This window comes from Phyllobates terribilis, unplaced genomic scaffold, assembly GCF_046119375.1.
Source record: "Phyllobates terribilis strain yellow unplaced genomic scaffold, ASM4611937v1 Scaffold_7__3_contigs__length_470593459, whole genome shotgun sequence".
Taxonomy (NCBI): Eukaryota; Metazoa; Chordata; class Amphibia; order Anura; family Dendrobatidae; genus Phyllobates; species Phyllobates terribilis.
The window spans coordinates 426,012,806-426,033,327 of NW_027362767.1; the positions used below are offsets into that span (position 1 = coordinate 426,012,806).

The 20,522-nt window shown below is 47.7% G+C and overlaps 1 protein-coding gene across 2 annotated transcripts in view; it reads right to left on the bottom strand.

The window, feature by feature from the left end:
- The window catches only part of NOTCH4 (notch receptor 4), a 107,700-nt gene that overhangs the window by 2,986 nt on the left and 84,192 nt on the right, over positions 1 to 20,522 (bottom strand). For both annotated transcript variants that reach the window (XM_073641888.1, XM_073641889.1), the window contains 10 exons: positions 19,375 to 19,614; positions 19,115 to 19,227; positions 6,239 to 6,534; positions 3,857 to 4,225; positions 3,636 to 3,778; positions 1,830 to 2,064; positions 1,126 to 1,204; positions 900 to 1,041; positions 306 to 613; positions 23 to 170 (listed from right to left, as the gene is read on the bottom strand). In XM_073641888.1, the coding sequence (XP_073497989.1) occupies positions 23 to 170; positions 306 to 613; positions 900 to 1,041; positions 1,126 to 1,204; positions 1,830 to 2,064; positions 3,636 to 3,778; positions 3,857 to 4,225; positions 6,239 to 6,534; positions 19,115 to 19,227; positions 19,375 to 19,614 (2,073 nt within the window). The remainder of the gene's footprint in view (positions 1 to 22; positions 171 to 305; positions 614 to 899; positions 1,042 to 1,125; positions 1,205 to 1,829; positions 2,065 to 3,635; positions 3,779 to 3,856; positions 4,226 to 6,238; positions 6,535 to 19,114; positions 19,228 to 19,374; positions 19,615 to 20,522) is intronic.

The window sequence follows — 20,522 nt, forward strand, 5'->3', positions numbered from 1 at the left end:
AAATACATGTGAAGGTTCATACCTCGGTTATCAGCTGCTCCAATATCTGAACCACATGCAACGAGTTCTTCCACCATATTTTGCACAGGCAGACGAGAGGCCAAGATCAGAGGTGTACACCCATCGTGCATCCGAGCGTCAATGTCTGTCTGACGGCATCTCAAAAGGGTCTTACATGGAAAAAGAGGCGACCAGTTATTTGTATGATAAAAATCTTCAGTTCCGGTCATAAAACAATCTAAACCTTCTACAATTTCTGATGTCTTCAACATTTAAGTTCCATTTCTCCCGTTGTATTAAGTTACCTGGAAAACACCCAAAGCATCAGCAGCAATGGCTGTATGAAGTGGGGTCCTTCCCAGCCTGTCCTGGACGTTGGTATCTGCTCCTGCATCCAACATACACTTGATAGCATCTTGTCTTGAAAAACGAGCAGCTAGATGAAGAGCAGTCTCTCCGGTAGAATCGGTCTGGGCATTAAGACTGGCACCCTGGCTAATGAGGTCTGCAATTACACTTGCTGAGCTTTCAACTTCTGGTGGATCTGTACCTCCTCCAACAGGTTCAAGACCTCCTCCAGCACAGATGGCCGACATTAATGGAGTCACTCCATCTGTAATGGAAAAAAGGCTATGAATTTAGTCAGGAGCCCAACTAACGACCTCCTATCTGCCGGCATCCCCAGCTCCTGTTTTGATGAGCTGGCCTGGCACCATGTAATGGGTGCATCATACCGCAATGATGGCATCCCATCATGCCTACAAATCGGAAGAGGTGTCAAGGATTTGGGCAGGTGGGGGGGCGGTTTACAGGGTTCCCGCCCTGCAGCCAAGGAATTCTGATGTGGCCGCTGGAACCGATACCTGCAAATCGATTTGTCTAATCTCAACTCAACACACCTGGTCCTCTCACATCAATGTCTCTGCCATCGGGATCCTCCTGGGGCGGAGTTAAAGCAATGCATTGTGGGAAACGAACTCCAGCATCGATATGTTGCTGACTCCACTGTCGATGATCAAGAATAGTAGGGTCTGTATTAAGCTGGAAGATGAAAATAGAGAAGATTAGACTAAAAACAGAAAATGGAGATAAACCCCGGGAAAAGTGGAGAAATCATTGTCTTACTTTTAGTCTTCTAGTTTTTGGTGGAATGACACCTTCTTCTGGGCCTGAATCATCATAACCCGAATCATGTTTCAGTGGTCTAAAATAGAGAAAGAAAAATCACAACTAGCTTATCATCCATTGCGTAGAATAAGTCTGCTGACGGATAGATACGAAAATTCAATATGTGCTGTTTCTTCTGTTACAGATCTCCAAACCCCCTTTGGGTCAGCAGAATTTACATCACCTTCCACCTGCCTGTATTCCCTTTTTTATTTCAGCTATAAAAGTTAGAAAAAGCTCCTAATTTTAATAAATTCTATCTGTATAATTAAGAAAAGTCGTAAACTGAGAGGAGGGGGAGGAGGGGGATGGAGCTGCATCTTCTCTCTCTTCATGCTGTGAGAGGGGAGATGGAGGGGACATTTTCTATGATCAATAAGGGTTTTGACCGCCACCTATCTGTAAACCTGTGGATCCAAATTGGCCATCAGTATCAATTGTCAATCTTTGCCACGAGGAGAATCAAACAAGCACTGGGCTTATCAATGTGTGTAAACCAGCAAAAGAGAAAAACACCCTATTTTTATTCGATATGCGTGGTTTTTGCCATCTGTAACATTATAAATTAGCTTTTATTTAATAGTTTCTGCATCTTTTTTATTGTTTGATACAAATTCAAGGATTATCAAGTTTGAAAAAGAAAAAAAAGCAAATATTCTTACTTAAGACGAACGGAGTCTTCACCCACAGGTTCTCGCCTCCGGCTCCCTTCTTGTGCTCGATGACGGTTGAAGCCGGATGGTAGCCAAATGGTGCCATGCTGGCGCTTTCTGCTGACTTTTACCCCAATGATTACCACGGCTATCACAATCATGGAAAAAACGACACTCACTGGCAAAAACCATGGAGCCTGATGAAATGGGATTGGAGGGCTGGGGGAAGAGGGCAGATTTACACCTGATATAAAAATACAATCAGAAAACAAAAGAAGATTAGGGAAAAGAGAAAATGGGAAAACTACGACGACTGTAGACATTCGATAGATTTTGGCTTTAATTGTTCCGACCAACTATTGGGTAGAGTTGTTATGCATCCAATTGTTTGTAACTCCCACACCTGGCCCGAAATTCAGGCAGTACCCTCTCATGGATATAAGTAGATAGATGAACTTTCGATAGTGAGCTCATCCTTTTTCACTATAAAAGTTCAACGCCTTAGATGGGTGGCCTTATATATTAAATATCATTAAGTTTTATTATTAATTTCTCATCTTAAGGTGTTTGAGGAAGGATTGGTCTTCCATGAGCCAGTAGACTTAATGGAAGTAATGAAAACAAAACCCAGATGAAGTAGGGTCGAAACGCACGTCGAGGTCTGAGGTGGAGGCCGATGCGGTGACAAATTCTATTTTTAGTTTTTGGGTATGTCTGATTTCACTGCATCTTTATTTTTTTACTATTGATTAATTTTTGTGTATTACATTGCACTTATTTGTGTGCATTACATTGCACCAAATTTCTATAGATCTGACTTTCAGAATTGCATTGTAATTAACTTTGTGGATATACATATGTGCATATACATACCTGTTATCATCATTCCTTGGTAGTATTCTGTCATCCGGTGATTACGACTTACATTGTTTTCTTATCTTCATTATTTTGTGTCTCTCATAGGCTTCCCCTTGCTTTCATTGCTTCTTGATTTTGATTATTAACTTTTTTTTTATTATTGTATACTTGTGCACCTCAATAAAATGTTTATTGTCTATATACATTTGTTTGATTTCTGATTATTATGTAGTAACACTTATATGATATTTTAAGTTTACTCTGTGTGCTCTCATTTTTATTGGAATTTCTTTTTGGATTAAAGGTTTATTTTAATGGAAGTAGTGGTCCAAAGGTGCACACATGCATTACACAGAACTCACACAAGCTGCTATATAAAAAGTATATAGCAGCTTCCTGACTCTCCCCTGATGGCAAATGTCAGGAGGAAGAAAGATTGGGCATATTGGATTTCAACATGTCCATTCCTATGAATAATAAGCCACTGCTAAATGTGGAACAGTAACTCATTCAGTTTTTCTTCTAAAAAACACATTTGCTTTATTATAATAATTTTAAGTATTGCTTAGTGCCACATTGAGAGAAGGAGGAGGACATTGAGTAGACGAAAAGGTATGAGTTCACAAAAAGTGAGAATTTTGACAAGTTTTAAAGCTTTTAAAGTATCGCAATTCTTTCAACATTACAAGATCTTTCCTATCTGAATACAATCATTGTTTTGGGCACAGACTACTAATGGGTATTTATTTTTTAATTGCACACTCCATAATAAATTTACGATATTCATTAAACAGACTCCTTACAGTCCAATGTAAGGGCTCCCGTAAGCCACCATGACTACAATGTCCTCCATTCTACTGAAGATAGGCGATGGCTAATAGTGAAGACCCTAAAAATGACTTGCAGAGATGTTTTTGGACTTCACACTTACAGAAATATTATTTGGCGTTTACGTACCTGGAATATGACTAACTTCCAGAAAAGTATATTGCTGCTCTGTCTCGTTCAGAGCTTCCAAGAAGTGCGCAGCCTCTTCGGAGGTGTCAATACACGAAGGAAATGGACAGTTGGAGCCAAATATCTCCACGTACAAGACACACCTGGCAACACAAGATATTAGACACCATGACTTGGGTTAGGTCTTCGTCTTCTTGTCTGTTCCTGGTCACCCCACTTACCCAATAGTATTTTTTCCTCCATGTTCGTAAGCTGTATCAGCAGCAATCTCATATTTCCACCTCTCCAACTTCTCTGGAGACAAGTCTTGAGGATCATTTTCTTTACAAAGCCTGAACAACATATCTCCATCGTTGTCTTTTGCTAGTTTTAATCTCGCATGGAGGTGCATGGACAGAAAACGCAATAGTTTGATGACATCATTACGGTGGAGGACAGAGGCGTTGTAACTCAGCACCAGGATCACTTTCCCTCGGGGGCTCTCATGTCCCGAGCAGTCACCTCCATCCCAGCCACACTCTGCATTATCACATCCCTTCTCACAGTGACCATTGGCGAAATGATCAAGGCAGTACTTGTCATAAAGAAGACTGTGGAAAGAGGGAGATGAGGAATTAATGAAGAAATGGATGCATTTACAGTCATGGACAAAAGGGTTGGCACCCTTGAAATTGTTCCAGAAAATGAAGTATTTCTTGGAAGTATGTATTGGAACAGCACAAGAAAAACACAGAAAAAAGGCAATTTGGACATAGTGTCACACAAAACCCCAAAAATGGGCAGGACAAAACTGTTGGCACATTTCCAAAATTCTGTTTAAACAACTTTGTCTCAAGCACGTGATGCTCGTTCAAACTCACCTGTGGCAAGTAACAGGTGTGGGCAATGTGAAAATCCTACCTGCAACCAGATTAAAAGTGGAGAAGTTGACTCAATCTTTGCATTATGTGTCTGTGTGTGCCACACTAAGCACGGAGAACAGAAAAAGGAGATGAGAACTGTCTGAGGATCTGAGAACCAAAAAATATCAAGAATATCAATGTTATAAGTCCATCATCAGACAACTTGATGTTCCTTTGTTCACGGCGCGCAACATAATCAAGAAGTTTTCAACCCATGGTACTGTGGCTAATCAGCCTGGACATGAATGGCAGAGAAAAATGGATGAAAGGTTGCAACGCAGGATAGTCCGGATGGTAGATAAGCAGCCTCAATCTAGGTCCAAAGAAATTCAAGCTGTCCTGCAGGCTCATGGTGCATCAGTGTCAGCGCGAAGTATCCGCCAACATTTGAATGAAATGGAACACTAGGGTAGGAGACCCAGGAGGACCCCATTGCTGACACAGAGACATAAAAAAACTAGTCTGCAGTTTGCCAAAAATCCTTCTGGGAAAGTGTCTTGTGGACAGATGAGACCAAGGTAGAGCTTTTTGGTAAAGCACATCATTCTACTGTTTACCGAAAACGGAATGAGGCCTACAAATAAAAGAATACAGTACCTACAGTCAGATATAATCGAGGTTCAAAGATGTTTTTGGGTTGTTTTTCTACCTCAAGCACTAGTTGCCTTGACTGTGTGCAAGCCATCATGCAATCTGAAGATTACCAAAGGATTTTAGGTGGCAATGTAGTGACCAGTGTCAGAAAGCTGGGTTTGTGTCCTAGGTCATGGGTCTTCCAGCAAGTCAATGGGGGGAAAAAAGTGTGTCTTATAGTTTGAAAAATACAATACTTCAAGAAGCCCCCAGAAATGGTTAGAAAAACAGCGCTAGAGAGTTCTAAGGTGGCAGCAATGAGTCCGGATCGAAATCCCATTGATCACCTGTGGAGAGATCTTAAAATTGCTGTTGGGAGAAGAGAAGACGCCTTCACATATGAGAGACCTGGAGCAGTTTGCGAAAGAAAAGTCCAAAATTCCAGTTGAGAAATGTAAGAAGCTGACGGTTATAGGAAGTGATTGATTACAGTTATTTATTCCGAATGGTGCAATCAAATATTAAGTTGAGGGTGCCAACAATTTTGTCCTGCCTGAGGTCCAATTTGCCCTTTTTTCTCAGGTTTTTTTTGTATTGTTCCAACACACATAAAGCAAATAAACATGTGTATAACAAAACGTGTAATTGCAATAATATTCTGGGAAAATACTTCATTTTCAGGAACAATTTCAAGGGTGCCAACACTTTCAGCCATGACTGTATGTTGGTAAATCCTTAAGGCATTTTGCTTTGCATAAAACCATAGATATTACTATATTATAATAACAACATGAAATTGCCTCAGATTGTGTTAAATGTTGGATAATGAATAATGGAAAATATAGCAGATCTATGATCAACAATTAAGAAATATCTACTGTTAGGCCACATGCACACATTCAGTATTCGATCAGTTTTTTTTTTATCATTACTTGTAAGCCAAAACGAGGAGTGGAACAATCAGAGGAAAAGTATAATAGAAACACGTCACCAGTTCTGCATTTTTCGCTCCTGGTTTTGGTTTACAAATACTGATCTAAAATATTGACCAAATACTGAATGTGTGAACGTGGCTTTACTGACACTATAACTATTATTCCCACCACTACTTATGACATTATTACTTACTTGCAGGTTCCTGCAGTGTCACAGTCAAACCCATCATATAGGCAAGCCTTATTGTTACATTGTTTGTCACAGATTCCATTTCGGAAGGTTCTCCGACAATCTATATGTGGACATTTTTTCCAAGGCCCCTGGGGAGGTGAGTAGGTAGGCCCCACATACTGTTGGCATCTTGGTCCAGTAAAACCATGGGAACAATTACAGTGTGGTTTCCCATCCATTGTCAAAACACAAGTTCCTCCAAAATAGCAAGTAAATGATGCACACATATTGGTGTTGCAGGTGGGTCCTGAATAGCCCTAACCAAGGAGAAAATACAAAAAGATACACTGAATATTCTTAGGTACCGCAATGGGGTCAGACAGTGCTCCCTGAATGTCAATGAGACATGAGACTCTAGTTTAATCCTCTATGGTATGATTCAAGCAAGTTTTGTATGTATTTACTTAGTTATTTATTGTACCAGAACTTTGTGATTTGTTTCCTCTTCCTGACAGCAGCACAGTCTACATCTAGCATCAGCTCTGGTAAGAACCATCTACTAGGCAGAAATGTCCTCCCAAACTTTCCATAAACGGTCTGGGTTCAGCCACTTGTGCATGTTTTTCCTATGGGGAGAGGTAAGTATGCAGCTGCCAGACTCCAGTAGTGGCTTCGGGGAACAACATTTTTGCCATTTTGGGATTCTTATCCTAATCCTGTACCCATATACAGTACAGACCAAAAGTTTGGACACACCTTCTCATTTAAAGATTTTTCTGTATTTTCATGACTATAAAAATTGTACATTCACACTGAAGGCATCAAAACTATGAATCAACACATGTGGAATTATATACTTAACAAAAAAGTGTGAAACAACTGAAAATATGTCTTATATTCTAGGTTCTTCAAAGTAGCCACCTTTTGCTTTGATGACTGCTTTGCACACTCTTGGCATTCTCTTGATGAGCTTCAAGAGGTAGTCACCGGAAATGGTCTTCCAACAATCTTAAAGGAGTTCCCAGAGATGCTTAGCACTTGTTGGCCCTTTTGCCTTCACTCTGCGGTCCAGCTCACCCCAAACCATCTCGATTGGGTTCAGGTCTGGTGACTGTGGAGGCCAGGTCATCTGGCGTAGCACCCCATCACTCTCATTCTTGGTCAAATAGCCCTTACACAGCCTGGAGTTGTGTTTGGGGTCATTGTCCTGTTGAAAAATAAGTGATGGTCCAACTAAACGCAAACCGGATGGAATAGCATGCCGCTGCAAGATGCTGTGGTAGCCATGCTGGTTCAGTATGCCTTCAATTTTGAATAAATCCCCAACAGTGTCACCAGCAAAGCACCCCCACACCATCACACCTCCTCCTCCATGCTTCACAGTAGGAACCAGGCATGTAGAGTCCATCCGTTCACCTTTTCTGCGTCGCACAAAGACATGGTGGTTGGAACCAAAGATCTCAAATTTGGACTCATCAGACCAAAACACAGATTTCCACTTGTCTAATGTCCATTCCTTGTGTTCTTTAGCCCAAACAAGTCTCTTCTGCTTGTTGCCTGTCCTTAGCAGTGGTTTCCTAGCAGCTATTTTACCATGAAGGCCTGCTGCACAAAGTCTCCTCTTAACAGTTGTTGAAGAGATGTGTCTGCTGCTAGAACTCTGTATGGTATTGACCTAGTCTCTAATCTGAGCTGCTGTTAACCTGCAATTTCTGAGGCTGGTGACTTGGATAAACTTATCCTCAGAAGCAGAGGTGACTCTTGGTCTTCCTTTCCTGGGGCGGTCCTCATGTGAGCCAATTTCTTTGTAGCGCTTAATGGTTTTTGCAACTGAACTTGGGGACACTTTCAAAGTTTTCCCAATTTTTCGGACTCACTGACCTTCATTTCTTAAAGTAATGATGGCCACTTGTTTTTCTTTACTTAGCTGCTTTTTTCTTGCCATAATACAAATTCTAACAGTCTATTCAGTAGAACTATCAGCTGTGTATCCACCAGACTTCTGCACAACACAACTGATGGTCCCAACCCCATTTATAAGGCAAGAAATCCCACTTATTAAACCTGACAGGGCACACCTGTGAAGTAAAAACCATTTCCGGTGACTACCTCTTGAAGCTCATCAAGAGAATGCCAAGAGTGTGCAAAGCAGTGATCAAAGCAAAAGGTGGCTACTTTGAAGAACCTAGAATATAAGACATATTTTCAGTTGTTTCACACTATTTTGTTAAGTATTGTAATGCAGCAGCTTGCTAGCATTACTGTAAATGGTCCAGGATGTGTTTTACCTGACCATGTACCTTCCCCTTTAACTGACTGGTCACATGACTGTGACATCACACAGGTCCTGTATGCACAGTAAAGGTCTGTACATATGACTGGGACAGCACACAGGACCTATACACACAGCTGACTGATCACATGACTGTGACATCAGCAAGGTCCTGTCAGTATGGGTGTGTATGTGCACAGGATATATAAACCCTGGTGATTTGAGACAGGTGTGTTCAGTGTGAGGCGTGAGGCCTGTGCTCCATGTGTGTGGGACACCGTTTGTGAGAGGCCTCGTGAGGCCGAGAGTGAAGCCTGGCAGCCTGAAAGGCCGAGCCCGGATCCTGTGCGTGGATGCCAGTGGCCTTTGAGGGAGAGCCGGCTTGTTGAGGAACCCTGAAAGGTGCAGGCTGGATGTCAAGTGTGGAAGTCATACCAGTAGCCTACGAGGGGACGACGGCTAGAGACCCCCACCTGGGAAGCCACAAAGCCACAGTGATGGCAAGCGTAATGGACTGCCGCAGCTAAACCCGGCAAAGGTAATACCCTGTGCTATATGGACATTGTGATATGAACATTGCTACTTTATTACCTTGCCGTAAGCTGTAACCTGGAGCAAGTGGGCCTGTGTGCCACTTGGCTCATGAACATTGTGTTTATGTGTGTCGGCGTGCCACGGAGTTGGACCCGGTGAACTGTGGCTCATGACGTAATAAACTGCAGCATTGTGAGAAAATACGTAAAGACATTGCACGTGTGATGACTAGCGCTGCCTTACATATGGTGGAGAATGCGGGCAACTGCAGTCCGGTTGCTAGCGGCAACTGCAGTCCGGTTGCTAGCGGCAACGACAGCCCGGTTGCTAGCGTCAACGGCACAGGACGACGAGTGTGGATAAAGCATCTTGCGGCAACTCGGCGGGATTGCGAAGATTATCGTCGCACTCAAACCTGGTTTGCGGTGGCTCGGCGGGGCCTCGAATATTTTTTCCGGGAGAGCGGTGTAAAGTATCTAGTGTGTACCGTGATGGCCATGAATGGTGCAGTAACTCCAGACGGAATGGAGAAGGAGTTAGATGACTGTGTGCAATTGCTCTTCGGCATAATGGAGTGTCCTGAAGAATTGCAGGAGCTGATAAAGATGGCTGTGAAAGGAGCCGCAAATGAGTCTGAAGCTGTTGAGCGTTTGAAATGCCTGGTGGAGTCGCAGCAGCAGGCATTTGAGAAACAGCTACAGGACTCACAGCAGGCATTTGAAAAACAGCTACAGGACTCACAGCAGGCATTTGAAAAACAGCTACAGGACTCACAGCAGGCATTTGAAAAACAGCTACAGGACTCACAGCAGGCATTTGAAAAACAGCGACAGGACTCACAGCAGGTATTTGAGAAACTTTTACAGGACATGGTGCAGGAACCGCAGGAGCTGTGGGCACCATATAGAATGGCGGCAGTGGACCATTCTGTGAACTCTCCGAGGGCGCCACTGTTGTCCCAGAGTGCCCGGGAGGTGGTAAGAGATGTTGTGAACTGAGTCCTAAGACTACTGCTCATTTATTGTGTAAAAATTACCCTGCCGGTGTGGTTGTTAAAAAGGGGGGGGGGGGGGAGTCTAAAAAAGGGGCGGATTTTCACAAGAGTGTGGACTGCAGAAAACTGGAAATTGTTACTGGTTGTGAGTTGGTACCTCCTAAAAATGACAATGTGACCGTTGATAACGGGGTAACTCCAGTAGAAGGGGGTGACGTCAAAGTGGGAGGTGACCTGTTAGTCCACAACACCATGGGGAGTGACACAGACCCCGTAGCTGACTGTGACACTATGAAAGTAAAAAGTGAGTTCAGTCAGGAGGGGCTAGACGAGGGGAGAGAGTCGACGGCGCAAGGGCCACAAAAAGGTTGCTCCGGTAGTCCTCGCTGAAAATGAAAATAAAGAGAATATAGTACTGTGTGCCTTTGCTTCAAGTGTGGGTCCTCCTTTAGAGGTAGAAGAGGAGGTGATGTTGCCAGTAGCAACCTCCGGTACGGTACTGAGACTGACGGATCAGTATCTGACAGCCCTGAAAGAGGAGGGGGCCAGTCATGACCAAGAACTGGAGCCTATCAGGCAACAGTGTCAGAGTGACGTGCAGCAGATAAGGGAAAACCTGGGAAACGTGTCCTCAGACCAGCTGAACCTGGAGTCTGAACAGCAGAAAATATACCAGGTTATGAGGAACTGGCAGCGAGACGTGGAGGGAAGCAACGCGGAAATTAACCATTGGAAGGAAATGTTCTACGCAATTAAGGAGGACCGCCACAAAATCAAGGAAGAGGTTTTGCAGTTGAAGCTTGAGAAGGAGGCGCGGCAGGATGGTGTTTCTGGACGTGAACAAATCCTAGAACGACTGCGCAAACAGCTCAACCAGGAGCTGTGTGACTCCAAGAAGGAGTGTGGTGAACGCAGTAGGGAACTGCAACAGAGTAAGAGAGATTATGAGGATCTCCTCAAGGTGAAGGAAAAACTAGAGGAGGATAAGGCGGGTGCAGAGCAAGTGCGCCAAGTGGTTGAGACCACTCTGCAAGACACTCGTGAGGAGAATGATGGTCTCCAGGGAAAGACCCTAGATCTGGAAGCTCAGGTGAAGGAGCTACAGATGTCCTGTGATACTCTCCAGAAGGCGGAAACGTACCTTAAAGAAACTGTCAGCAAGATGGAAGCTGAGCGGAAAAAGATGGAGGAGTCCATCGGAGAAGCCACAGACCAGAGCCAGGAGTTGACCGCTGGTGATGGGAGGTATGAAGCAGATACCTCCTCGAGTGATGTAGGCTCTGAGGGTTCGGTGGATGTCGGAGCCGAGATAAAGCGGCTGAAGGAGTTGCTACAAACCCAGTGGACGCAAGAGAAGCGTGAGAGACTGGCTATTGAGAGCCGAGTGAGCGCATTGGAGACCGAGAGGTCTGAGAGAACTCTGCTGCTGGAAGAGCAGTTGAAGCAGGAAGAGCTTCAGAGACGGGCCTCTGAGAGGCGAGTGGCGGAGCTAGAGTAAGAAGTTTCCGGGCTCAAAAGTCGCCTGACAAAGTATCACTCAGTGAACGAGGCCTTCTTGGAGAAGGAAAAGGGCGAACACGTTGCACTCACTCCCTTATACCATGAGAAGGTGGACCTGAGGAGAGCTAAGAGAGTGTTAACCACAGATAAATATGAGATGGAAGTGGTCAAGACGAAAATTCGTGAATTTGTAGCTGTGAGTCAGCTCAGGAGAAGCATACAGGGTGAAGAAGCTGGAGGTCAGTTGTCCCTGAAACCTGAGCTGGTTGATCATCTGGAAACCACTGGTGAGACCGAAACGTCTCGGTACAAGTGCCTCGTAGATGTACCTGAGGATTTGAGGGAAGAATGCACCCGTGAGTCCGTGCATGAGGAGTTTAAGAAGGCCGTGGGAGCCTGTAAGGTGTACTTGACCTCAGAAGCTAAACAGTTGGTGGTCCTGTCCACGACCGAAGTCACAGTGAAGAGGGTGGCTATCCTAAGTGACATGCATTGGCGATGTATTCGCACAAAGCGGTTTCTCCGATTGAAGACGGAACAAGCCGTTAGACAACTGGAGTTGATGAGGAAACCTCACAGTATGCGTGAAGAGGTCATCCGGGTGCCTCATGTTCTGGTGAGGAAGCTCGTTGGGAGAAATGGCCGAGCCATGCAGATGATGGTCAAGAAGTCTGGTGTGGTGAAAGTAAGCAGTCCACGTGATCGTCAGGACTGGATACCAGACGAAGACGGCATGGTATCATTCTCCGTTGTAGGAACAGAAGAAAGCCTGGAATATATACGCATGCTGATTGAGTACCGAGTGACCTACCTGCAGGAGGTAGAACAATTGAATCTCGCTAGACTGCGAGTAGATAGACAGCATCATCTGAGCAGCAGAAGATGGAAGCCGTCTAGAAATAGTGAGACCCGACAGAGAAAGGGCCCCCTAAATAACAGAACAGCTACAGCTGGAGTTAGGGACCTTTCAAGATGTCCTGAGAGTAGTGGGCGTGGGTTTAAGGTAGTGAGACCTCCAGTAACTCAGGTTTGAGCAGCCCATACATACGACCCCATAGAGGACGGGACAGTACGGAGTCAAACCGGACCTTAGATACCAGGGCATGTGAGTCACACCGCTGTATGACTGACCGCTGGGAGCGGGGAAGACCTGACAAGGTTACGACTGACCGCTGGGAGCGGGGGAGGTCTGACAAGATTATGACTGATCGATGGGAGCGGGGGAGACCTGACAAGGTTACGACCCGGAAAGGTGACCTGACGAAGTCAGTGACAGTGACAAATGGTAGGTCCCTAAGGAATGGGCTAATGTCGTTGACTAAGGTTCCAGGGGCTGAGTAGCACAATTGTAAAGTACATGGTCTCTATGTGAGCTGGGGGTTATAATGTTATTGTGTATATTATGTGTTCAACCCCACAAGTTTGAACAGAGGGGGGGATATGTAATGCAGCAGCTTGCTAGCATTACTGTAAATGGTCCAGGATGTGTTTTACCTGACCATGTACCTTCCCCTTTAACTGACTGGTCACATGACTGTGACATCACACAGGTCCTGTATGCACAGTAAAGGTCTGTACATATGACTGGGACAGCACACAGGACCTATACATGACGCGCCCCCTGGGACATATTCCTTTTTGAGGGGAATACCCGGCACCGGATCAGATGGGGGGTTGTAGTCTCCGAGCGGCTGTGACCCGGCCCGTGCCCAGGGCGTCAAGCTCAGTGTTATGTGGCAGTCCTACAGATGTTATTAAGAGTTCTTTTGTGTCGACTACGCCACCCGTTGTGATGCGGTCACTGTGGCCGCCGCTGCAGCAGGGTCCGCTGAGGCTGATGGTGGGTGCGCAGCTTGGTGGGATAACCCCCAACGGGAGGGGTATAGCCTCAGAGGGGACAGGTGCAGAGGATGGGGGTTGTGGTGATGTAGTGCAGACGGCAGTGAAGACAGAGTCGGGTTGTGCAGTTAAGGGTGTTTACTTACTGCAGATGTTGTGCTGGTCACTCCAGCTTCGAGTGACCACCCGAGCCGTGCTGCGTCCACCAGGTCCTGGATCCAGCCAACCCCCAAACAAGTCTGGAGCGTGGCCCTGAGCTCTCTTTCTGTCCCGTTCTCTGGCCGTCCCCACCAGTAATCCACCTAGGTCCAGCTCCCTCGGGCCTTCTGTTGGGACACCCTTGGCCCTGGGTTCCCTGACCCTTCATGTGGTGTGCCTTCGGGGTGGATGTGGTGGGTGACCGTGGCAAACGCTGCCCACGGTCTCCGGTCTCTGGCTGGGGAATGTTTTTACCCCCACCAGCTTGGGTTCCGGTACCCTGATGCCGACTCTTCACCCGGGGATTTTAGTTGGGATCTTGGAGTCCTTTTCTTCTGTGCCTCTGGGTCTCTCTCTTTTCTCCTCTCTCACTCTGGGTCTTTCTTCTCTCCTCTGCTCCTGACTTGTTCTCTGCAACTGACTGACCCTGTTCTTAGTTGGTGCCCACCTTATATACACCCTCTATGTGTGAGCTCAGGTGACCAGCACCCAATGAGCTCCTATCTTTACCCAGGCTGCTCCCCCTATCTGCCCCTACACTACCTGGGATGTACCACCCCCCTCCCACTCCAGCCAGGAACAGACTCGGTCGTACCTGCACATTTCTAAGTGGGAGTACCGTCGGCCTGTTCCCCGGAAATGGGATGTGTGTAGTGCATGCAGCCTACCGAGCTCAGTTCCACACTCCATCCTTACCCGGGAGTGGAATATCACACCTCTGGGTTGAGGTGCAATACCCCTGTAGCAGCCGAATCCTCAGGGTGCTACATTCCCCCCTGGTAAATCACAGCACGTCCTCGGGCTGTAAGACATAAATAACACCAAAAACATACATTTTTTTTTTTTCATAAACATATAAAACATATAAAACATTATATATATAAAACTTTTCATATCAACATTCTCGTCGTCTCTTGTTTCAGGTTCCTCCTCCGGACACTGTGCAACGTGTGTCCGGGAAAAGTGCGACAGTCTCTTAGAAAAACTGGTTTTCCTATAAAACCGGTAGGGGGCGCTTTAGGAAGCGCAACTATATACAGGGGAAGTTGGCCGCTCTCAGTCCTCGGCCAGGTAGAGGGAAGGGAATGGCTGCTCACAGTCCTCAGCCTGTGGGATTAAGGGGTTAACGGGTAAACAGTTCACTCAGCTGGTCCCAACGGGGACTATATATATGTAGCAACAGTTTCTTTATACCCCGATCGGGTAACTATTTACATCACTGCTCTGCCGCACTCAACGGCGTCTTCCTCCTGCTCTTTGCTTATAACTGGTTGTAACTTCAGACCCGTCCGGGTCCTCTTGCTCCTCCTCCTCGCACTGCAACTCCTCCTCCGTCAGGCGGTGTACGTGGAGGGCGTAAGGTCCTTTGGCACACTTGTGCCGGGTAAAGGTGACCTCGTCTCCGATGTAGAGGTCACGACCTCTGTGCCCCTCCGGCAGATGGGACTCCACGTCTCTGCGCGTGACAAAGACGTCGCCGGGGGTGTTGTTGTCTCTGATGAAGCCCCACCCGTGCTGCTGGTTAAACTTTATTACAGTCCCGGTGGTACGGGGACTGTGCGCTGCACGGGGGTCCCTCCTGGTCCGGCTCTTTTGCTCGGCGCTCCTTATTTGGGCCTGTTGTTCCCGGACCCGCCTCTCTCTCCGCTCCCTCGCAAACTCCTCGAGCTGTTGGCGGCAGCACTCAGCACGCTCCGCTGCAGCTGCCCTGGTTTCCTGAGTGAACCCCATTAGATCTTCTCCGGTGGGGTCCCACTCAAACTGCGCTTCCGCTAGCGGGGGCGAGATCCTTATTACGGGCTTCGGAGCCGGAATCAGGGGTTCATCCAGGGGTCTTAGTTTCTGCTGCCGTTCCAGCTCATGGTATTCTTCGGGCCAGATGAAGGGCCGCCCGTCCGGCCACGTGTGCTGGGCAAACAAGTCCTCTCCCAGACGCGGCACCCTTGGTTTTACGGGTGCGGGCGCGGTGGTGGTGGCGCCCTGGTTGCCCAGGCCTTGCGGCCAGGCCTGGGGCACCTGGAAGGTGAAGGGCACCGTTAATACGGCGGCGCCCTGGGCTACCTGGCCTTGCGACCAGGCCGGAGGCTCCGCGGAGGTAGGGGGCGCTGTTGGTGATGCGACGCCCGGGAATTCTAGGCCCTGCGACCAGGCTGATGGTACTTCCTGCTTGGTCACGCTCGGGGTCGAGGCGTGTGACGTCACAGGGGTCGCGGCGGCGGCTTCCGGTTGGGGCCTAGTCTGCGTCGGTGACATGGCGTTTTCGGGCACAGCAGGGGGACTTTCGGGCTCTGCGACGGGGAGCTGGGGCAGGTAAGCGGTGTCACGGCTTGGGGTATAGGCGTCCCCTTTACCTGCCTCCATGCGTTCGGCTCCCTCCTCGGCGCCGTCTCCGGCCTTGGGTCCTCCCGCGCCATCCTCAGAGGCGGTCTGCTTCCTCATCTCGGCTGGCGTGCTCCGGGTCTTGGTTTGCTGGGCCATCTCCCGGCTCCACTCCGCCAATGTCTCTCGCTGTACCCGGGCCATCCTCCGTGCGAGGCCCTCCAGGGCAGTCTGTGCACACTCCCGGTCTCGGGGGAGCTGTGCAAGGACCTCCACTAGGCCTAGTGGGGTCGTGGTGTCCAGCAGGCTCCTGACCAACGGGTCGGTGCTGCTCTGCTCTTCTTCCAGCAGGCTCCTGGCCAGCGGGCCGGTGCTGCTCTGCTCTCTGGACATCTCCGGGTGAGCTTCTCTGCTACTCCTCTCCAGACTTCTTGCCTCCGGGTGCGCTCGCTCCAGACTCCTCCAGGCGGCACCCATCTTCGTTCTTTTCTTTCGTCTCCTCCCACTTCGAGGGCGGTCCCGGGGCAACTCGGTGACTGTCAGCTCCAGGGGTAGTTCTTTCACGCTGACAGACACCTCCAGCATCACAGTCTCTGTTGGTGGGGGCGGTTTCCACTTTTGGCGCCATTTTCTGTCCTGGCCCACGATGGGAGGCGGCCTCCTGCCCTCCTTTGGCACGCCCATAATGGCGTCCGCTGCTCTTCCAAGGCGGGAAATCTTCGGATTTGGCGGGAAGCGTCGCCCAGTGGCGGGAAACTCTGCAGATGGCGGGAACAAGCTGGAAATGGCGGACAATCGGCGGGAAACGACCTGTGATGGGGTCCGATGGCGTGGACCCTCCGGAACCGGCGGGAGACTTCTTTCTGAGGTAAACTTGCACTTTTCTTCAGGCACGCAGTACCCGGGTGTTGCGGGCACGTAATCCTGCCGACTACGCCAAAGTTGACGCGCCCCCTGGGACATATTCCTTTTTGAGGGGAATACCCGGCACCGGATCAGATGGGGGGTTGTAGTCTCCGAGCGGCTGTGACCCGGCCCGTGCCCAGGGCGTCAAGCTCAGTGTTATGTGGCAGTCCTACAGATGTTATTAAGAGTTCTTTTGTGTCGACTACGCCACCCGTTGTGATGCGGTCACTGTGGCCGCCGCTGCAGCAGGGTCCGCTGAGGCTGATGGTGGGTGCGCAGCTTGGTGGGATAACCCCCAACGGGAGGGGTATAGCCTCAGAGGGGACAGGTGCAGAGGATGGGGGTTGTGGTGATGTAGTGCAGACGGCAGTGAAGACAGAGTCGGGTTGTGCAGTTAAGGGTGTTTACTTACTGCAGATGTTGTGCTGGTCACTCCAGCTTCGAGTGACCACCCGAGCCGTGCTGCGTCCACCAGGTCCTGGATCCAGCCAACCCCCAAACAAGTCCGGAGCGTGGCCCTGAGCTCTCTTTCTGTCCCGTTCTCTGGCCGTCCCCACCAGTAATCCACCTAGGTCCAGCTCCCTCGGGCCTTCTGTTGGGACACCCTTGGCCCTGGGTTCCCTGACCCTTCATGTGGTGTGCCTTCGGGGTGGATGTGGTGGGTGACCGTGGCAAACGCTGCCCACGGTCTCCGGTCTCTGGCTGGGGAATGTTTTTACCCCCACCAGCTTGGGTTCCGGTACCCTGATGCCGACTCTTCACCCGGGGATTTTAGTTGGGATCTCGGAGTCCTTTTCTTCTGTGCCTCTGGGTCTCTCTCTTTTCTCCTCTCTCACTCTGGGTCTTTCTTCTCTCCTCTGCTCCTGACTTGTTCTCTGCAACTGACTGACCCTGTTCTTAGTTGGTGCCCACCTTATATACACCCTCTATGTGTGAGCTCAGGTGACCAGCACCCAATGAGCTCCTATCTTTACCCAGGCTGCTCCCCCTATCTGCCCCTACACTACCTGGGATGTACCACCCCCCTCCCACTCCAGCCAGGAACAGACTCGGTCGTACCTGCACATTTCTAAGTGGGAGTACCGTCGGCCTGTTCCCCGGAAATGGGATGTGTGTAGTGCATGCAGCCTACTGAGCTCAGTTCCACACTCCATCCTTACCCGGGAGTGGAATATCACACCTCTGGGTTGAGGTGCAATACCCCTGTAGCAGCCGAATCCTCAGGGTGCTACATACACACAGCTGACTGATCACATGACTGTGACATCAGCAAGGTCCTGTCAGTATGGGTGTGTATGTGCACAGGATATATAAACCCTGGTGATTTGAGACAGGTGTGTTCGGTGTGAGGCGTGAGGCCTGTGCTCCATGTGTGTGGGACACCATTTGTGAGAGGCCTAGTGAGGCCGAGAGTGAAGCCTGGCAGCCTGAAAGGCCGAGCCCGGATCCTGTGCGTGGATGCCAGTGGCCTTTGAGGGAGAGCCGGCTTGTTGAGGAACCCTGAAAGGCGCAGGCTGGATGTCAAGTGTGGAAGTCATACCAGTAGCCTACGAGGGGACGACGGCTAGAGACCCCCACCTGGGAAAGCCGCAAAGCCACAGTAGTGGCAAGCGTAATGGACTGCCGCAGCTAAACCCGGCAAAGGTAATACCCTGTGCTATATGGACATTGTGATATGAACATTGCTACTTTATTACCTTGCCGTAAGCTGTAACCTGGAGCAAGTGGGCCTGTGTGCCACTTGGCTCATGAACATTGTGTTTATGTGTGTCGGCGTGCCACGGAGTTGGACCCGGTGAACTGTGGCTTATGACGTAATAAACTGCAGCATTGTGAGAAAATACGTAAAGACGTTGCACGTGTGCATTGATTGACGCAGCGAAGCGAGTAACCCCAGTATGATGACTAGCGCTGCCTTACAGTATATAATTCCACATGTGTTAATTCATAGTTTTGATGCCTTCAGTGTGAATGTACAATTTTCATAGTCATGAAAATACAGAAAAATCTTTAAATGAGAAGGTGTGTCCAAACTTTTGGTCTGTACTGTACATTAGATCATTGGACAATTGCTCGGGTGACTTCCACCAAAAGTCATGGTCGCCAGTCACTTATTTCCGAGCCGCCATTATGATGGTTTCCCGATGAGAATGAGCAATTAGTGGTATTTACATTTTCTATATTGTCTTTTAATAGGATGTTGTGAGTCCTTGTTGTTGCTTCCTCCAAATATATATTTTTAGATTATAAATAAAATGAAATTATTTCCTCCTAACATGACTTCAGCTTTAGGGAAGATGTAGGCTAGTTATACTGACTAGTCATCAATCTTTACCTTTGGACAAGTGCATGCAAATCCAAGATGGCTGTTTGCCGCCAGAGCACAGAGTCCGCCGTTCTCACATGGGCTATTGTCACACACGTTGATTAGATTTTCACACCTCTGACCTGAGAAGAGTATAAAACATGCCTGATCAGAGATCACTGTTTTCCTTCATCCTCTGTCCACAAACAAGGAAAAACTGATAAAATATAACCTGACATTCAGCAAAGGAAACAACAGTGGCTAGAGGATTTCAGGTCACAATGCCTTACCCGTATAATTTTTATGGCATTGGCACTGGTAGCCATTGTCCACCTCGACACAGGTCAGTGTTCCTCGCGGGTCGCATGGGTTGAAGAGACACTCATTCACATCCCCTTCACAGCGGTCTCCTACATATCCTTGAGGACATATACAAGTGAAACCCCCAACCGTATCCAAACACGTACCCCCATGAAAGCACCGGGATACGGGGGTGGCACACTCATCAATGTTGATTTCACACCGGGGTCCTGATAAAAGAGAAGGAATTTAATCTCATGACTCCTTACTGTTTTCTAATTCTTTTTTTCCAATAAAGGTCTGTCTTGTATCTGGTACTACTATGGGGTCACTGTGGTTGGCTTCTATGGAGTCATATTGTTATCTTATGGGGTATGCAGTGTTGTAGCATAGGATGCCAGCGTTTGGGGCAAGGCAAGCATTTTGTACTCCGTTAATCCTTGAACTGTTTTGACTGTTTATTCTCAAAATACATATATTGTACTTTAAGAAAATACTGATATACTTGTAAAGTTTGCTTTTTGCCCCTCGAGTTTTTTGGGGGGGCTTTTTGCTGAAATCTGCCATAAAATTGGAAAAATAAAGTTATGCATTGTTATATTTTTTTCTTTTTCTTTTTTTTTTACTAAGTATATTGTGTTATTTACTAATTTAGCTCTTTTATTACCCTATCCCTAATCTTTGCCCTAGCCCTAACCCTAACCTTTGCCCTAGCCCTAACCCTAGTTAGGGTTAGAAAAAGTGTGTAAACGCATACAGTTTATTATAATGTTAGTGTATTGTTGTTGTTTTTTTTAACATGGGACACATTTTAAATTTAGGACGGCTCTCCCCAGCAGGACTCTGTTTCTCCCCTAAGGACATTACAAGTGAGAGAAGAGGCAGTTGCAGGAGACACAGTCCCTGTTGCTGCCTATGCGCTCTGCAAAGGAAACAACCTAGATGACAAAGCTAATTTAATTATACTGACAACATTGTCATCTTGGTTACTGCCTATGCAGAGCACAGCAGACTAATTTCCTATGCAGAGCACAGCAATAGTATTGGTGGCAGTGACCCAGATGTAAAGCAGCCTCTTGTTACTCCTTCCCCATGCCAAGTTATTGCCCTATGAATATACATAAAGTCGTCGGGGTTG